The 19580-nt window shown below is 36.9% G+C and overlaps 1 protein-coding gene across 5 annotated transcripts in view; it reads right to left on the bottom strand.

Moving 5' to 3' along the window:
• Positions 1-19580, bottom strand: part of OSBPL6 (oxysterol binding protein like 6) — an 87350-nt gene that overhangs the window by 33205 nt on the left and 34565 nt on the right. For 4 of the 5 annotated variants that reach the window (XM_027896696.1, XM_027896700.1, XM_027896701.1 and 1 more), the window contains exon 2: positions 12931-13166. In XM_027896696.1, the coding sequence (XP_027752497.1) occupies positions 12931-13032 (102 nt within the window). In that variant the 5' untranslated portion in view covers positions 13033-13166. The remainder of the gene's footprint in view (positions 1-12930; positions 13167-19580) is intronic. The other variant, XM_027896698.1, reaches the window with a different exon arrangement.

Here is a 19580-nt window from a genome sequence, read left to right as displayed (position 1 = left end):
ATATACAAGACACTGAGTACAAATATCGTGCAGTCAGCACTGCCCTGCATTCACTTCTGAAGCAAACCACAGCACATAAGATATCACTACCACTAACATATTGATTATCGACCCTGAGCATTTTGTTATTGGCTTATCAACTGAGGTGAAGTAACTAATTACATGAATACTTTTAGCATATTACAGGTGTTAACAAGATCACTTACTGTGTTTCAGCTGATGGGCTTGCTAGCGAACATTTATGGAAGACTGTGATCTCAAACCATTGCAGCTGTTTTTACATCTGACAACACTATTACATTTTATATCTTCAAAGCATGTCATAAAAATGAAATATATAATGTCAAAACTAGTCCTGAAAAACTACTATTCTTAAAAGACAAATGTCTTCCCATTTTCCAGAAATGTTTCACTATTATTTTATAAAAGAAAAATCATTTTTGATAGAGGAGAAAAAAAAGCACATTCTTAATGCTTGGATCTGCATTTCATTCTCTGGTGAAATTTTGCTACATCTCATACTCTTATTTGGTAAGAATGTTATTGCAACATGTCAATAGTATCTCTTTGGCATAAAATGAAACTACTTCATTTCCAGGACATGTAGCACAAATGACAAACACAATTGCCATATACCCTTTGAGAAGGGTTTTTCTCAACTGAAAATGCCAATTACATTTGGTTCACTATTAAGCTTCTTTACATTGACTGAAGAAGAGACTACATTGGTACCAGTGACAGCAGAAACAGTCAGAGAATATAAAAACACATATAAACTGTAGCGTAAATATTTTTGTCTATACCAGCAACTAAGTGCATAAGGACCACAATCAAACTAAATGAAAATAAACACAGATATTCATTTAAATGCATATACAACACAGACTCCATCTTGCTGCAGACCTTCACTATTTTCTTTAAAGTTGCAACTGTGAATGAGAATAGGAAAATGTGGGGAATGTCTCTCTTGTCAGTGGAGATTAACAAGCATCCCTGCCACCATAAAACAGTAATCAGCATTTATTTTCAGTTGCTTTCAATTAAATTTTACGGCAAAGAATGTGGAAAAGCAGCAATATTGTGTTACTCCAGGGCCAACCAGCAAAAAGCTTTGTCATTTATGCTTTGAAAACTTCTGCTTTGTCAAAGAAAAGCCATTCTTATAACTCAGCCCAATGTATTTTACTTGTCAGGTGAAGAAAAACTTTTTTTTAATGTAGCACGTGTTACATGTAAAATAATTTAATACCCTTATTTGAGCTGAGAACCACAAAGTTCCTAATGATAAACAATGCTAAGATTTCTCACTGAATAGAGAAAATGTACACAGTATCACATTTTATCAATAAACAAGAAAACCTAAACCTGTTCCTCTGAGGAAGATTATAATGCCTCTTGATTACCATAATCAGGACGATTCCCAACTTTCTTGCCAGTTTTGTCTGGCAGGCAGGAATTCATCCATCTTGAGATGGAGCAATGCCCAACACAGATGTTCTGAAGGTCTCATATGCAGCAGCTGGTGCAGTTTGTTGTTACATAACTGCAATTTCATTCTGTACAATATTTAGAGAGGAGTAACCAACAGCCCTTAGCTTGCCAGATTTCCAGTGACATTTTCAATTGCATAATTTTAAGGCAAGGAGGGTCTGTCCTTTTTTGTTTTTAAATTAGCCCTCAGTCATTACAGTTCCACTTCAGTTGAGAAGTACATTATTAGCTAACAGCACTTTAATGAACGCTGACTTATTCAACTATTTGTTTGAAAATTAGAAAATGAACACTTTTAAAATAAAATTGCCTTCTTTACATTCCTTACTTCCAGAAGTGTTGGCTTGTTGCCTTTTATATGTTTGCTTTTCAATTCTTTTCTTTTATGACCACTATTACACTGACACAAAATCAGTTCTTTAGATTTGTGACATGTGTCTAGCATAATATTAAGAGACATTACTTGGTGCAAAATGTTTTCCATTAATGCATGTTATTTTTCTGCAAAATTACACAATCACTTGACATTTTGAAAAGCAGATAATTTCATAGAGCAAGAGTTTAGTTATTTAGCATTACAGAAATAAAAATTACTTACATCTTGAAGTTATTATCAGGTTTTTGTGTTTTAATGTAAAAAAACAGAGTTGGTAAAGGAAGCAGTAAAAAAAAAACTGTTAAGAAGAAATGGAAGAAAGAGGCAGATCAAAACATCTTCCGGGGCTTGTTTATAATCAAACAGAAAAATGAATAAAAAATTCCATTAAACTAAGTATATCAATCAACCTGGTACTCCCATTCCTCTCATCCCAAGAATACAGGCAGACAAAAACAATCACTACATTGCTGCATTCCAGACTTCCTTCATGTTTCAGGATTACCTGTGCTGGTCTGTCTTGGAGGAAAATACCAGCATTATTAAATTCCATGTGCTCTTCAAAACTAATTCAACAGAATTACAAGTTTAACTAAAATTAGTCCGTAATGCCATCACTAAATCTTAGTCCTAAGTACAATCTTTCCTTTATCTTTGTGATTACCCACATTACCCACATATATGTAATACACATTACATATGTGAACACACATTTGCCTCAAAATGGCCCCTAAGAAACCAGTGTATGGGGAACAAAAATGCTTGTCCTACCCTGCCTTTTTCATTTGCTTCCCAAAGACATGTGACAGAGAAGAAAACTGATGGAGAAAATAACAGTATGATGTTGTATCATATTCTCATCTTCTCTGGAGGGCAAGAATGGAAAGCATATTTTACAATATCTTTCTACGTATCTTGCCAACTTCTTTTCTCAGTTTGCAGTTCAGTGAGTCATACACCTCGTTGTCCCAGTTTTGGCTGGGATTGAGTTAATTTTCTTCCTAGTAGATGGTATAGTGCTGTGTTTTGGACTTAGTATGAGAATAATATTGACAGCACAGTGATGTTTTGGCTGTTGCTAAGTAGCATTTACACCAAGTCAAGGACTTTACAGGTTCCCATACTCTGCCAGTGAGGAGGTGCACAAGAAGCAGTGAGGGAGCACACCAGAGAGCTGACCTTGTCAAAGGGATATTCCATACCCTAGAATGTCATGCTCAGTATATAAACTTGGGGGTAGTTGGCCAGGAGAGGCCAATCACTAGTTGGGGACGGGCTGAGCCGCAGTCAGCTGTCAATGAGCAGTTGTATTGGGCATCACGTGCCTTTCTTGGGTTTTATTACTTTTTCTCTTTCTTGTTCTTTCTTTCCATTACAATCAATGTTATATTTCAATTATTAAACTGTTCTTATCTCAACCCCCAGGTTTTACCTTTTTTTATCCGCAGATTCTCCTCTCCATTCCACTGGTGAGGCTGGTCTCCCATCAGGCCAGAGGCTGAGGACCCTAACTTTGAGTCACTCAATCTGACTTCCCATTAAAACAAAAGACATTTAGCTGTTTCCACATGGAAGGCAAGGGAAGAAAAGATATTTTGAAGAAGGAGAGACAGGAAATCCGGTGAAGGACAAGTCTGGTACACATGCCTCCCCTTTCTGCTTCACTGCTTATTTACTTAATGGAATGAATTATATCTAATACAAAGACTTCTCTGTATTTTATAATTCATTATTTTCCAAGAAAAAAGACAGGCTGGTGAGGAATTTATCACTCCCATTGGACACAGACTTTCTGTAGTTCAGAAATGTGCACAACACGTGGTTAACAGTTAATTAATGAAAAAGATCTGTTGGGACACTTTGTTTGTAGCATTTTAGCAGTCTTCAATAACCATGGGGCCTAGACACACAATTTTCTACAACAGTAATTCAAAAGAGAGCTTTTCTCTCTGGTTTTGTGTGTGTGTGTGTTGTGTTTTTTTCAATCCAAAGAACTACTGTGTCTTTTATTACCTGCTATTCACTGCATCCTAGCAAACCTGTGTTCCTATTTGAATCCCATTTAGTACAAAGTGCAATGTTCAACCACTTTCTCTCAACTAAAAACATAGTATTTTCCAGTTATCTGAAACACAGCAGAATAACAAGGTAGACACAGATTTGACTGCATAAATACCATTTTTACTACCTTTTAAACAAGCTGTGATATACGCCAAGTTAATCTGCAATATTATTTGCAAAGGGAATAACCTTGAAATTTGCTTTTATCTTAGGCTGCTTCTCAGTCAACTCTGGCTTTCCTTCTGTTGATGTTGGAATAAAGATAGATTCTTTATTCTGTGAGAGAAGGGTGAGCACAAAGCAAAACAACCATATCTCATCAACGCATTTCTCCCTTCTTTCTTCTAACACATTTTTTTATTTTTATAAAGCATTCGTGGTCCTATTCTCACCCTACGTGTCTCCTATTGACGCTGCTCCATAGTTGTTTTCAACAATCTCAGCTACCAACTAACCAACAAAGGAACTTAATAACACTTTATGAATAGCACATGGACTTAATATTTTTTTTCTTGCTCATCTTATATGGAAATGTGCTTCAGAGCAACATTTTCTCTTTGTAACCTTTTTACTGAAAGACAAGTATATATAAGAAGCAGTTCTGTGGCATATGAATAATATACAGGTATGTATGCCTACTTCTTTCCTGGGATATGCAAATGCAAAATAAACACTGCTTGTGTAACAGAAATGTCAAGGATTTGTTAGCTCAGGAGCTCTATGTCAGCTCTTGCTAGAGCTCCAGCTTTGTACTGTACTTCATGTCAATGCTTTTAGGCTCTGGAAGCAAAGAAGCCTTTGGTTTTCAAAGTACTTTTTGACAAACTCTGAAGAGAAATAAGCTCTTGCTCCACTGGATAAAGCAGAAAAGAGCTATCATTGCAACAGCAACCTTCTCTTTGCCAGAACGATGGTTTGGAGCAACTACCAAGTTGCAGCCTGAGACTTCAATGACAATTTCCTCCTTTTGCAGTTATCTCAAAATAAAGCAAACAGATAAATTTACAATATCTGACAGAGAGAATTCTTGTTTGCTAATGATACAAAACTTGTTATAAATATTGAATAATCACAATTAAAAGGATTGATATTTTGTTAAATAGTCTGAGGTTAGCAATTAATTTTATTCATGCTCACATTGTTTAAAAAAAGGAGGGAAAATAAAATTACATACACAAAAGAAAACCATTCCTTGATAGTTAATTTGCTTATGAATTAAAGCACTCTAGACATGAAAGGGAGTCTAAGTTAACAGAAATCATAAACCAAAAAGCACTTTAAAAAGTGCATAGTTCAAAAAAAGACTTTTCTTCCTGTGACTCTCACATCATTCTGTAAGCTAGTGACTTAGCCTTTCTCAATATCCTTTGAACTTTAATATACACAATACAAAAAGATAAGATATAGGAAAAAGGGAGGTTGAAAAATTTTTAATCAGATTTTTCTTTTCATTTTTAAATATGAAATATTATTCTATTAGGGGAAAAGTTTTTATGTAAGCACTTAATTTTCAATTCCAGGGTAAAGTATTTAGTAAAAACAGGAAAAGAGAGGTGTCAGAACAGCAAATAGCTTTACTAAGGCCCACATTTCTTCTGCCTAATATATTTGTACATCTCAAAATATGCATAATCCCAATCACGCATGAGTGCCTTGAAAGCAGAAGTCTCCACATGATACCTGCCATCATCCTCCCTCTTCACTTCTCTGCCTTTTCTCTCCACTGGGGAAATGAAAATATAATCATGATTCTCTTTCTTCTCCTCCATTTGTTTCCCAGAAATCCTAAATGACACTTCAGAATAGTTTCACTTCTTCCTTCTATGTTTGTGTGTGAGTTGCACTTTTAGTTTTTATTCTCAAGGAAAGTGAGACATGCTTGTGTAGGTATGGATGTGCATGCATAGCAGAGGGGAAAAAATGAGACAGGAGGAATGCAAGAGTGACCATGATCTGAAAACACCACTTTAAATTATCTGTCATAATGTGCATGGGTAATTAAGCTTTTGCGAGAGCAATTTCCCTGATTTGGTAATAGAAGATAGCTACAGACACCATTTCTAATCAAACTGACATATTTTTAAAAAAATAAATTGCAGAATATGCTGAGTTAGAAGAGACCAACAAGGATCATCGAGTCCACCTCCTTGCCCTGCACAGGACCATCCCCAAGAGTCACACCATGTGCCTGAGAGTATCCTCCAAATGCTTCTTTAACTCTGTTTTTCTTCATAGGACATAACTGAACTTCAGCATTCACCACACAGCCTGTAAAGCACTTCTAGAGGTGAGATAACTCAGACAGCAATGTTTATGAAGCTCAGAGAGTGTGAACACACAGCCCCTCAGGACAGCTTGGCATGAATGCTGTCACTGTCTCTCTTTGACTGCTCCAGATCTTCTTATTTCTTCAAAGCTTTAAAGCCAAGTCTTTCCTAGAAAGAGACAGCATCTCGCTCTATTAGTCTCCAGGACTGTATTCTGGATCTTGTCTTCAATCCACTGTAGATATTACCAAGGGCAGGAGCAGTCATGATCCAAGTATCTCCAAATATGGACTGGAGAGGGCCTATCCGGTGCACATGCACACAGATGTATTTCTGATTAGTATCTATTGTGTAAATTTGCAGAAATGCAGGCACTAAACGAGGGGCATCTGCTGTGTGACTGCAGGCTGGCTTCACAACATACACAGTGAGCCTGATGCACCCAGTCTGAACTGGGCTCCTGGGCCTGTGCTGCTGCCTAGTGTGCCTGCCCACAAGGATTCCCAGTGCTGGAGCAGGAATGTCTCATACTTTCAATGCACCATCAGCATCAGTACTCGGGGTGGGGGAGGGAGAGGGCTGTCTCACCCCTAGGGTCAAAATCTGTACCAGTTCCCTCCAAGTCTCACATGGCTTCCTACCCCATCCCTGGACAAACCTGTGGTCCAGAGAGCTTCACTTTGTAAGTTAACCTCCTTCTGAAAGTCTGATTGTGCCACATGTAAATGTTTACTCATCAAGTAGTTCACTGTTACCCATTTGAGTGACAGGAATTCTAACAGGTCTGAGATTTATGATTTAATTTAAAACATATGCTATGGCATTGAACCTAATGTAACAATCACATAAGTATTCAGCAGTTTTATAAGTCACATTGTTTTAGACATTTTTTCAGATACTTCAGGTACTACCTTCCAAACCTAAGGAACATTTTTGCACCCTGTCAAAGGCACAGGGAGAAAATAATGTTGTAGAGTAGCAGCAGCTAATCAATTTTAAGAATAAATTGCATGGGTTTTTTAACAATTCTGCCATATTGTTCTTTGGCTCCCTCAGAACACTTTCTTGCTCCAGCGAGTTGTTGCTTTTAAAGTACTCAACACTTCTGCTCTAATCCTGCTTCAACCATTTTATGTGAAGGAATTTAATTAGGAAGGAGAGTGAAAGAGAATTACATCACTGTAACAACAGTACTCAGCATTTAGTAGCGTCTTTAGTTTGAAAGTCTCAGAGAGATTAATAATAATTATTGAAATAATTCTAACAAATTACTGAGAAGTAAAAAGGCTTTTAAGAGTCTATGTTTCGCTACAAAGCAAAGCTAGGAATAAGGCTGCATGTTCTCAGATCTGTATCATATCTACTAGACCACCATCCATCCTTGCCTTGCTTTCTTTTGAAATCACAGAGGTACAGGAACAAGTGAAATTTACAGGTAATCACCAAGAATTTTTTTCCAGATGTTACATCAGGCTGACAGCAGTGAGCAAGCAGGTAAGCTGCTGCTCAGTTTAAGAATAAAGAAGGTATATAAACGCTCTAAGACATCTCCTCCTCATGGAATATATTAAGGTACATTATACTGCAATCTCATTTAAGCAACACTGTCTCAGGTACACTGGACAGTAAAAATGCCAATCAACTATATTGTTAATTTACGAGGCAGAAATCTCTAATGACATCATAAAAGCATCCTTGATATTGCATCACTGATTGTACTGGTCATAAAGGGGAAGCTGAGTTTGAGGTATCTCAACATATGAAAACTAAAAAATTTCACTACATGACCATGCACACTCCCTCCTATCCCTTCACAAACTCTCATACATCTAATTGTTCTCAGTCTTGAAAAAAAATACCAGAACTGCTAAATGAAATAGGACAATGAATTTCCAGCAGGCAAGGTGGACCTGTGTGTATGATGGACCTAGCCTAGCAAGGGAAAAGCCCTATTGGCTGAAATCCAATAGCTGCTGCAACCACAGCTGCTCCTGCCATGAACCTTCCAATTGCCACTCTTCTACTTCCCTCTAAGCTGCCAGGGACGGTGTAACAGCAAAGTGAGCCAAAGCAATAGCAACAGCAGGTCTCTCATTTTAAGCCCCAGCATTTTGCATTAAGTAGCTTCAGTCTCAAACACTGGACCGCTTTTTCTACAGTACAGATAAAAAGTAAACTTGCTATTCCTTAGAACAATCACACAAAAAGACCTTAAATCTCAAGCAGTTAGAATAAAAGTTTTCTCATAGATTTTTTTTTCCCTTCTACACATCAACCAGCTCTCCCAGATACTCCTGGTCAGAAAAGAAAAAACCAAAGCCACACATTCTTCCTTGCTTGGTTTCTCTCTTACTCTGCCTTTACTTTTTCAGAGAGTTGTTGTTCTCCCTAAAAACAATCCTTCCTTCCTTCTTAGTTTCATATCCTACAACCTCACAAAGCATTTGGCCTACCTAGTTCTCTGTCTCCTACTTAATTTTTTCACCTATGTATTTCCTGACCACAATTCTCACTCTCCAAATGAAGTACCTTTTACTTTGTACAAAGCTGAGCACTCCACTCCTTCTGCACTACCCACTTGCTGTGGCATGCAGATTGCCCATGTGAACTGAGCTTCACAGAACCTGATGGTCCCTGCAGTACATCTGTGAAAAATTTGTAGCTCTGTCTCTTCCAAAAAACTTGATGGTGATCTTCTTAGCCAAGAATAGCCTTTATAATTCTACTTTTACACTTCTTAACTTCAGCCTAAAGCATTAAACTCTAGAATTGACATAGAACCCATGATAATTTCCTTTTATGCTTTATCATTAGTTGATGAGACAACACAAAAGTAACCTTCTTTTTCTGCTCCCAATATCTGTCTGTCTCATCAGCCTTTAAGCTAGTGACTGCCTTTTCTTACATGCTTAATACAGTAACAGCACTGTAAGGCCTGGATTGCTACTGCATCCCTATAACCAAATAATGATTATTGGTCCTTTTTTTTCAGGTTCATACATTTCACCCTCAGATTCACTTACTCCAATATTTTTTTTACAGTCTTCCAGTTACTCTATAAACTAAAGTTTGGTTAAGGTTGCTGCAGACAGATGACTCAATCCTTCCATCATCATTAAAGCCTCTATATCTACAAAATGGTGATACCCACCTTAGGAAATACTGCTTTCAGGAGACTGCTTTGACAATTAAAATACAGTGGTTGTAATAAGCTAAATAGGCATTTTCCAACATAGACCTTTAGACAAGACCAGAGCCTTGGAATCACATTCTATTTCTAAATTTCATGGCCAGATAAACATCTTCAGTCCAAACTCAGTCCTTCGGCATCCCTGGAGTACATCCCTTTTATTAGTCAATGCTGACTAAAAAAAATAAATAAATCAAAACAAACAAATAAACAAACAAAAAACCAGAACAAAAAAACCAACGAGCCATGTTAAAATCTGAAAAGCAGATTGCTGCTCTGGAAAATCATTTTTTCTTCTTCCTTCAAAGCCCCTATCTTTCACACTTTACATATGGCTGAAAGACAATAGTTATTTGAAATATGAAAGCTCTCCTAAAAATGGTGACCACATAAGTGCAATAGGACTAAAAGCTTTTCTTCTTTTTTTGATTGCTGTGTGGGAAAAGAAGGATTTGTAGAAAAAGCAAACTGACAAAGGGAAACAGAAAAAGAAGGAGATCACAAAAAGAAAATTGAGATATTAAAAGAAAAATCCTTACATTTAGAATAGGAGACATTAAAATCCACTTCCCATCATGTATTAGCTACCCTTTAAATGGTGGTCAGGAAAGTCAAAATCTCTCCTTTGTTCACAGTTTCAATATTATTACTCTCCTTCTGTATCACTCACTCTATTTAATAGCCTGGGGTCACGCTCCAATTTTTCAAACTGCACATTATTAACCCTATTGATATATTCACTTCTTTCTGCCTTCTCAGCACACTCACAGTGGAAGTGAAAGTGTGTTTCACACTCTGCAACAGTTCCACAGTAAGAAGAACTACTGCTGTTCCCTTCTGAAGTATTCCTTATCAAGGCAATTGCCTTGCCACTCTGTTCAACTCAGGGGTTAAACAAAACAGGTTGGTTCTGGGCCTTCTTCTATCTAGCAGTCCAAATCAAACAAGATTTTAATGAAAATGAATGACAAAAATCTGAAATAATTTTTTATTTGTTATTGCTGGCTTCATTAGTCTGCTCATTTATCTAATAACTTAATCATGGAGTCTGCAAATTGGCAATGTCAAAGCTTTTGCTGACTACTAGTTCTCTTGGGTGATATATACTGCACAAATAAGAAAGCTACATTTAAATGCCAGCATTATATACAGCACAACATTTTCTACTCTCCTTGAAATGATTTATCATAATCATGTTCACACTCATTCAGCCTCCTGCACCATAATTTAATGGGAAACTGTTCCATAATTACTGGTATGACTTTGACAAGAATGATATGATGAGAAGATTTCAGTCATTACCAACTAGAAAGATCAAGTGTTATCCTCACATTTGACAATGAAAGCTATATTGACACTTTGTCCAATCACATCACTTTCCACATTCATATCTGTTTCCAGTTCAGGAAGGGTGCTTTACTCCTACCTGCTCTGAAGAGTAAAAGGAGGCAGCAAGACAGAATTTTCAAGCCTTTTCAAAGTAAAATCCAACAGCTCCTGAACCAAAACCCCCTACCCCTAAGTTATCATTGTGTTTGGAGGACAGTCTATGAAAACCAAAAAATATACAAATAATACAAGCAAGGAAAGAAACTAGAAATACAGTGGTTATAGTAGCTGGTAGGGTGATGTTGGTTGATTTACTGTATCTACATGCACAGAGGAAACATTTGCATGTTTCTTTTCCTGGATATAGCACCACTGCACTTCATGCTGCATTCAATGCTCTAGTTCAGTGTCTTTCTGCAGAAGAAATTATTCATCCATTCATTCTCCTGATATGTGTCTGCCTTTAACACTGAAAGCATGAAGGCAAAAAATGAATGCCTAGCAGTAGCCTTTCCAGTCCACATTTATATGCCTAAATATAACTGTTAAGCATCATCATACTTCATTGGATATTCTGGATGCATCACATCATCAACCTTTACAGCATTATTTTAAAATCATGCTTCACGTTTCCGTGGTCAAATATGGATTTAAAATTAAGCATCCATTTCGTTATGATGGCAGGTATACCTTGCTCTATACTGTTGCTATGGTAACAGATAGGGTAGCCACTAGATTTATGGTAAAATGTATTCCCAAAAGGTACTTTTTTTTTCCATTCTCACTTGCGTGATTGTATCCCACTACCTAATTATGAAGAACACTCAGATGATATGCTCTTAGCTGAGACCAACAGCTCCTATGAGTCTTGCATTCACCTTCTTAGGGTTTAACTGTGGGAGATAAAAAACCCCGAACAAAAGATGTCAAAATCCTTGCTCCAGATGGAACCAAGGAAAAATTAGGAGATTATATGCTAACTAGGACTTAATTAATTGAGTACAGCTATCCTGAATCCTGTACACTATGAAAGGGCAAATACTTATCACCTGGAAGAAAATAATTTTTGGATTTACTCAAGCAATGGAAATTATTTTAAAAATTCCAGACATATTTACTTCCTGTTACTGAACACACATCAGAATTCTTCTCCTGATTTAACATTTTAAACATACCTTATGGCAAGACTATTTTCATTCAAACATGTAAAAGTTACAGTTTCCATCAAAATTCTCAGTTTTCAAAATATTCATCACACAGGTAAGGGCAAAAACTTCCCCAGCAAGAGCTGAAAAATAGTGTCCCAGCTGGCATACAAGTAGCTGTGAAAATATTCCTAAACCACAGTCATTCAAGTAAACATGTACCACAGCTAATGATTATTTTAGCCCTTTTATTGTTACTTTCCCATAGATCAAAGTTTTAAAATATGGGTCTGTTCTAACCAAATTTTCAGTATAAATCTTTGCATTTGTAAATATAAATGGAATAACCAATCTGAAATCTAGTGGGTAGCTCAGACACTTCATAGCAGGCAGCTCCCACTGGTGGTGCAGCCAGACTACACCCATCTCTCAAAAAACCCACAGAAATGCTCATGTTGTTTTGAGGGGAAATAATACTGTCTTCAACTCAAAGGGATCATGGAGAAAAGACATATTACATCCACACAGACAAGGGTCTCTTAAAAACTGAAGACCAGCATAACTGGACTAGTACTCTATGATGTTAGATAATCAGTGTAAATTTGTAGTAACACAAATAATATTTAAAATGTTAGGTTTTACAAAAATATGAACAGTATTATATTTAAAATTAATTATAACCTCCTGAAACTATAATGCATCTCTGTAATTATATTTACCAGAAGAGATATCCACAGAGGACATAAAACAATTTTAAGCAACCATAGGTTCATGCCACCAAAAAAACTACTTCCCAAAAGACTTCAGAGCATATTTCCTACTTGTCCATGTGATTACATACTTCTCGCTCCAGTGCTGCACATGATGCCCATGTTGCTTCTGAATCTTTTCCAAGCCACTTCAGAAAATAGAAGAAAAATCAACTAAAAAAAATCAACAGTTCTTGGCTATGGTGATATCATCCAGTGCTATAAGCAAGCAAATCAAGAGCTAGTGAGAACTAAAGGCCACATTACAGGAATAAAAGTACCATCCCACCAGATGGTGCAAACATTTAGAGCTTTTCCTTACCTGCCTCCTGTCTCTCTGAGATGATGATGATGAGGAGGCACTTCTATGTGATGGAGTGGATATTTTGTGAGCTGGAGATATACTCTTCTCCTCTGAACTCATCTTTGCAACAAACTGGTATTAATGATCTTGTGCTCTTATCATTCATCTACAAAAAGACAAGAGATAGTCTTCTGCATCCTTCTGTTTCAGTTTATGGACAGCCAAAGAGGAATTCAGTCTCAGCTGAACTGCACCTTAACAAAGAAAAATGTGAAAGAGTGGATGAATACACCCTCGTTCCAAAGTAGTTCTGCAGCAAAGAAATCTATTGACTATTTAATCCAAACGTCTCCCAGTCTTTTACTCCCCTTCCCAAACACAAATGCATTGTTCTGCCTTCTCACAGAAGACAATAGTGGTATTATATTTTTTCAAAAAAAACCCAAAACTAAGAAAAGGCTTTAGTAATTTACAAAAATTCTCAGGCAAAGATACAAATTCTTGAGAAGGGGCATTATCCTATCCTGCATAATACCATAACATTATCAAGTATCTCCTCAGAACTTCCCATACTGCACAGATACCACCGAATACCCCTTTATAATCAGTACCTATTAAAGATTAAGGACTCCGCAAGCCATTTCTTAAAAGCAGATCCCTCTCTCGAAGACAGTGGCCTCACTTGCAATACCAAAGGCTTTACTGAGGTAGGGGAGAGTGAGTGGGTGGGCATTTGGCTGCCGGCCAGGGCAAACCCACCCCAGCTGCAGGGGGTATTCCCTTTACTGTTTACTCAGCCACTGCTAGTACATTAGCTCTTTACAAATAGTAGATGTTTTCTCTTACTTCTCTCCACCCAAATGCTTAATTTCGGCACAAGAACTGAAAAATAGATACTTTAAGCAGCATAGAGGATACCTGTGTCAATATATAGTCAAACACTATCTGTCAAGCCATATCAAAATACTGCAAGTACATCATGACAATTCCAGAATGGAGTTACACTTCTCCATGTTTAACAGATCACTATGATCTTGCTTCAGCTGAATGATACTCTGTCTGATCTTGCATTAACCTTGGATAAAATTGTTCCCTGAATGAGACACTAGCTTCAGGCAGACAACATATCTTCTCCACTGCCCTCTAATTTTGAAATAGTGCCCTTCCACATACCCTGTGATGACAGCACATCACGTGTCAGCACTGCTAGCTGTAGATGGTGCACCGTGTTAAATGAAATCAGGACAAATATACATTAACACTCAGACATGACTACAAGGCTCAAGAAATTACGACATATTGGAGGCAGAGCTCTAGCTTCCCCAGTCACAACAGATATCCATGCAAGAATATCATCCTGAACCCAGAAACTCACAGAGAGGCAACTAAATAATTAATTTCATTACGCCTTACAGCCACCAGCTTCTGAATACTGCACCCTAAGAAACACGCATGCTGCAGCCCAGATCTGTGATGACTCATAAGTAAGAGACACCTTTTCTGCTTGCTTTACTACAGGAAAGTGGAATGACTTCACTCTATTAACAGTTAGCAGTACTTCTGCAAGCATGAATCTCATCCATATCTTATGAATGAGCTTCTATCTCCATCAAGGAGCTTCCCATAGAATTACAGATCCCACATAATATTAACAGAGTTTACACAGCATCTAGTGACATGTCTGGGAGGACATGGCTGTTCCAACAGCTGCATCTCACATTTGCTTCAAAACTTCAGAAAGAAAACATAATGAAGCTGCATCCAAAGAAAGGCTTTTCCTTCTATCCTAGCATGTTAGGGACTGCTGTTCCAGTTCAACAGCATTTTCATATCCTACAAATGCATCCGAGAAATTTTGGTCAGAGGGGTGTACCAACAGGGATATCTTAAGATCTGTGAAATTTGCATGTAAATAAAAAATGAAATTACAAAAAATAGAACAAAAATATTATAATCACAGTTCACAAAGCTGTGCAGCACAGCTGAGTTATTTAATAACAAATCTGCAGTCACTTTCAGCTATGAGGTCACTGAATTCTCTTTAGCACAATAGCCTTTAGGCAAATGAAAACCAAACCCTTTTTAAAACATCTGATCTTCACTCAGTTGACTCATGTGGAAAAATTTATATTTAGTAATGGCACAGAAGGACAGTGATCTGGCACTTCAAGTGTGTTTTGAAGGCTCTCAGGAAGCCCTGTAAGCACAACAAAAAAATATATAGTGCAAATTAGCAAGAGCTAGCACTGAGCTCTTTATTGTTCTTACATGTTGAATTATGATTTTCTTCTATATAGCTGAGAGTCTATCTTCCATTTTTGGCTTAAAATTTGGGCATTAGATCTTTTTAGAGCACGTTAGTAGGATTCACTCTAGTGAAACCAACATAGAGAGACACCAGTCTCTCTGTAGCTCTGATTGAGGCAAACAATCAGAAATCTAATATTTTGGCCAAGAAATTGAATTTACCTAAATGAAAACAATGTTTTTGAAACATTTTTCATAGGCTTTTTTCATCAGTCACTGGCAATTTTGCTACTGACTTCAGTGGGAACAGAAACAAGCCATCTATCATGTTAGTAAATTTCTACAAAATAACAAAAATAAGAAAATCTAGAAACACATTCAAAAACTATGAGTTGCATTTTGGTGAGTGGGAATGACCCCCTAGTAATTATGCAGTTCTGATACTGTTTCCTGACAAGTATCAAAACATCTGTTTCATTGTATGAGGCCAATTTTATTATTCCTTTACTTTACAGCAAATATGTTTTCAACCTGGAAGTATTTTAATCAGTTTCATCAGAAATCAACTGGAAAAAAAATAATGACATAAACAAGGGTAACAGTATTGGCTGTTGGTTATTAATTGCTGCATATCCAAGTATCATTGACCTGTAGGCTGCATTTCGCACACACCAACTAAATCCCCTCATGAACTGCTGAAAACCACCTGTCAGTTTACAACCATAAATTCATTCAGCACATTAAATGTGACCAGGCATTGACTAGCTTGAAAGTTGCTTTGCCATGAGTTCCCAAGGCAGGAAATGTATTCATTGCTTCTGGAGGACGAGAAGAGACAGACTTCCTAAAATGCAAAAACCAGACACTGCAGAAAGATTTCGGTCATCAGAAGTATGAGTTGGCCAGCTAGGAGGTTTTTTTCGTCTTTTTATACTGGCATCTCAACTATTTTGCATTTAAAATATTTTTAATTTAGTAATTTTTTACTGGTTCTTCAGTACACTCTAAGTTATTTATTGAATTTTTTTTTAATTTAAGGTGATGCATACAGAAAAGGGAAATGCTCTACCCAAAGTTATGCAGAGAGTGAGTCTTCTAAGCAGAACATGCAGCAAAGTCTTTTAACTGATGCATAAGCAAAAAAATCATGTGCCATGATGGTAACATCCTCCAGATGAGATAAACCTCTATATTTAATTCTGTTTATAAATAAATACAAAATTATTTTACAGAAACTACAGTAAGACATTATTTAAGAAATACACTAAAGATTCTTTACTGTACAGTTAAGAAATTGTTTATGCTTTATGAAATATCTGGTATTGAATACTTCTACAAATGAGAACTATTTCACCACTTCTTGCATTTCACTGCTATTTTATTTATTTTTTAAGCTAGCCTTTGAATTCAAGATGGTGTTTTCTCAATGTTTTTGTGCCTGATCTCAATTATTACAGTTTGTCTGACTGTGGGGGGAAAAGCTAGGGATTCCTCATTCCTCATTCTTTCTCTATTTCAACATCAGAATTGCATATTTTTTACTATACAGCTATTTTTTTTCTCATTTATTCTCTGTTCATTAGTGCTGTGATTTGGAGCTTTTTCCCTCCACTCCCTGGTGTCTTAAACCAAGTATTAAATAGATCTTAAAAAAAAAATCCATTCCTTTCCATCCGCAAAGGTTACTCTCTATTTCTGCCTAAATAAATAAAGGAAGATGATACATTTTATTTTTCATAGCAGAAACCACTGATTTTTACACTAGACATGTTATGCTTATCCCTAGCCCTGTTGTCTATCATATGAAACAAATTATTCCAAATACATCAAAATAAATGACCGATCCATTACCAAGATGCAGTGTAATTACTTCTTATGTCAATGTTACACTAAATAGTCTGAAAGACAAGGAAGCATCGAGAGCTACTTACTGATTTCTCATTGCCTTTTACACCAGCTTACAATATGTTTGATTCAACATCTCCTAAAAGTATTTTCTGGAATTCTGTGGATTGGACTGTCCAGCAGTATCAAAATACTGAAGTAGACACTGAATCTCCATATAAAAATTCATTTCTCTTTACTTTCTTCAATGAAGTATCTGAAGTTGAGCAATTTGTTGCTATTTGAAAATTCATTTTAACATTGAGTATTTTTATGTTATTTGCTAAAATTAAAAAAAAAAAAAAGGTAGGCAGAGGAATGGAATGGAAAGAGGCTATTTTCATTGGGGTGAAAAAAAAAAAGTTAGGTGGTTTAAAGGTCTGAGTGACATAGAAACACAAGGAATGAAATGGGACAATATATCAGGGATCAAGCTGGGCAAAGACTTGGGAAACACAAGCTGTATAAACTGCACAAAATAAATGGGTGACACAGAGCAGAAAAGCAGCCTGTGGAAATGAATATCAGCAATATCAAAGGTAGGAATATTGTGGCTATTGCACTTTACAAGCCTCTACTGTATGGCAAGTCCATTGACACTGATTAGGGAATCTCTGTCCACTCCCAAAATCTGAATGTCCCACAAAGCCTGGGCAACTGCATCAACTGCAGTATGGTTTGTGAAAAAGCTACTAGCAGAAATGAAAAAACTGTACAAATGCATGAGTTGTGTAAATCCAGAGTTATAAATAAATGCATGTCATATAAAAGATAAAGTTCTCAATGGGTAACTCTAAACGAAGTCTGTATTCAAATAACAGAGCTCTGTGATAAATGTTATGTTGTTCTTACTCTGATTGAATCTTTTCTGCAAGAGTGCCCAGAATGCTTTATAGAGTGTTTAATATCTTGTGCAGTATTGAAGTAATTTGAGAAGAAAATTTAGGGAGCAGAGACGAATCTTCTGACATAACTGAAACAAAAATATGCAAGTGTCACTGGCATTATTTCAAGGAAAACATTCAAACTGATCAATCAATATGGAGCTGCTTTTCACTTGGGAGCGAAGAGGTTTTCTGTGATGTATAACACAGTCATTTGATATTTGAGTACTCAGTGAAGGCAGACCTTTGCTCTCATATTATGAGGAGTATGTAACTGTCTCTTCCCCCCTTTACTGCTGACCTTCCATGCAGGAAAATCATAATCATGCTTTTGTTACAGTACATGAATGTTGCAAACATAAAAATATAATGGAAATAAAACTTCACCACAACATTGCTGCTGCATTGAGATTTCATAGATCACTCATAAGAAATAAGCAATTTGTATTTTTTCTTTTTCAACAAACATGCAAATCAATCCCTTTACAGACACTATCTGAGAATCAGCCACATCATTTTAGCAAAGCATCAACTTTTTAAGAAAAGATTTTAATCAATTCACTTTAAAATTTGTTTTATTTGCAGACATCTTACCAATGAATCTGAAATCCTAGATAGCAAAACAACACTCAATCTAAGGGAGCCACTGACGATTTATTTTCAGGTCCAATATTTATAAGTAGGAGTAAATGAGGTGCTACAGGAAAACTGGGAAATCCAGCTAGCATTAAATTGTTTTTAAGGTAGAAGATATTAGAATTCATCTGACTGTGTTACTATTGTTCCTTTCAGGTATTCTAAAAGCTGCATACTGAAGGTCTGGATAACAAATGTACATTTCTAATTGCAGGCATTCACATAGGCATATACAAATTCTCACTCTGATATTACATACAGCAATAAATACAGTGCCTACATATTGCTACAAATATTCTTTACCTCATATTCAAAAAGATCTAGATCCTGACTGTAGGTAGGAAATGAGTCCAGCCCAGCACCACCCCTGGAGATGAGCTTTGATACAGACCAAACTGCTGCACTCAATCAGTGCAATTTGCAATTTCCATGATCACAGAATCATAGAATCATTTAAGTTGGAAAAGAGCTTTAAGATCATGTCTAAAGACCTTTATCCCCATGTAATGCTACAGGCTTGGAAATAAGTGTCTGGAAAGCTGTCTGGAAAGAACCCAGGGGTGCTGGTCAACAGTGGGCTGAACACGAGCCAGCGTGTGCCTGGGTGGCCAAGAAGGCCAGTGGCATCCAAGCTTGGATCAGAAACAGTGTGGGCAACATGATCAGGGCAGTGATTGATCTGCAGTACTCAGCACTGGTGAGGCTACAGCTTGAATCCTGTGCTCAGTTTTGGACCCCTCACTACAAGGACTCTCCAGGGAAGTAGTGGAGTCACCATCCCTACAGGTATTTAGAAGACACGCAGCTATAGCACTTGGTGACATGGTTTCGTGGTGAACTAGGCAGTATTAATCTGTGGTTGCGCTCTATGATCCTAAAGGCCTTTCCCAAATATAATGATTCTGTGGTCATGAAAATGGCAAATTGTGCTGGCCAAGTGCACCATGATGATGATCTGCCTTAGATCATGGTGTTAATCAGCAGCCTCTCTGCTGCAAGGTGATCAAGGCACATATT

This window comes from Empidonax traillii, unplaced genomic scaffold (assembly GCF_003031625.1).
Source record: "Empidonax traillii isolate 1590-97213 ecotype Southwest subspecies unplaced genomic scaffold, ASM303162v1 scaffold513:size879593, whole genome shotgun sequence".
In the NCBI taxonomy this organism is placed as follows: Eukaryota; Metazoa; Chordata; class Aves; order Passeriformes; family Tyrannidae; genus Empidonax; species Empidonax traillii.
This window is presented reverse-complemented; position numbering and strand designations above follow the sequence as displayed.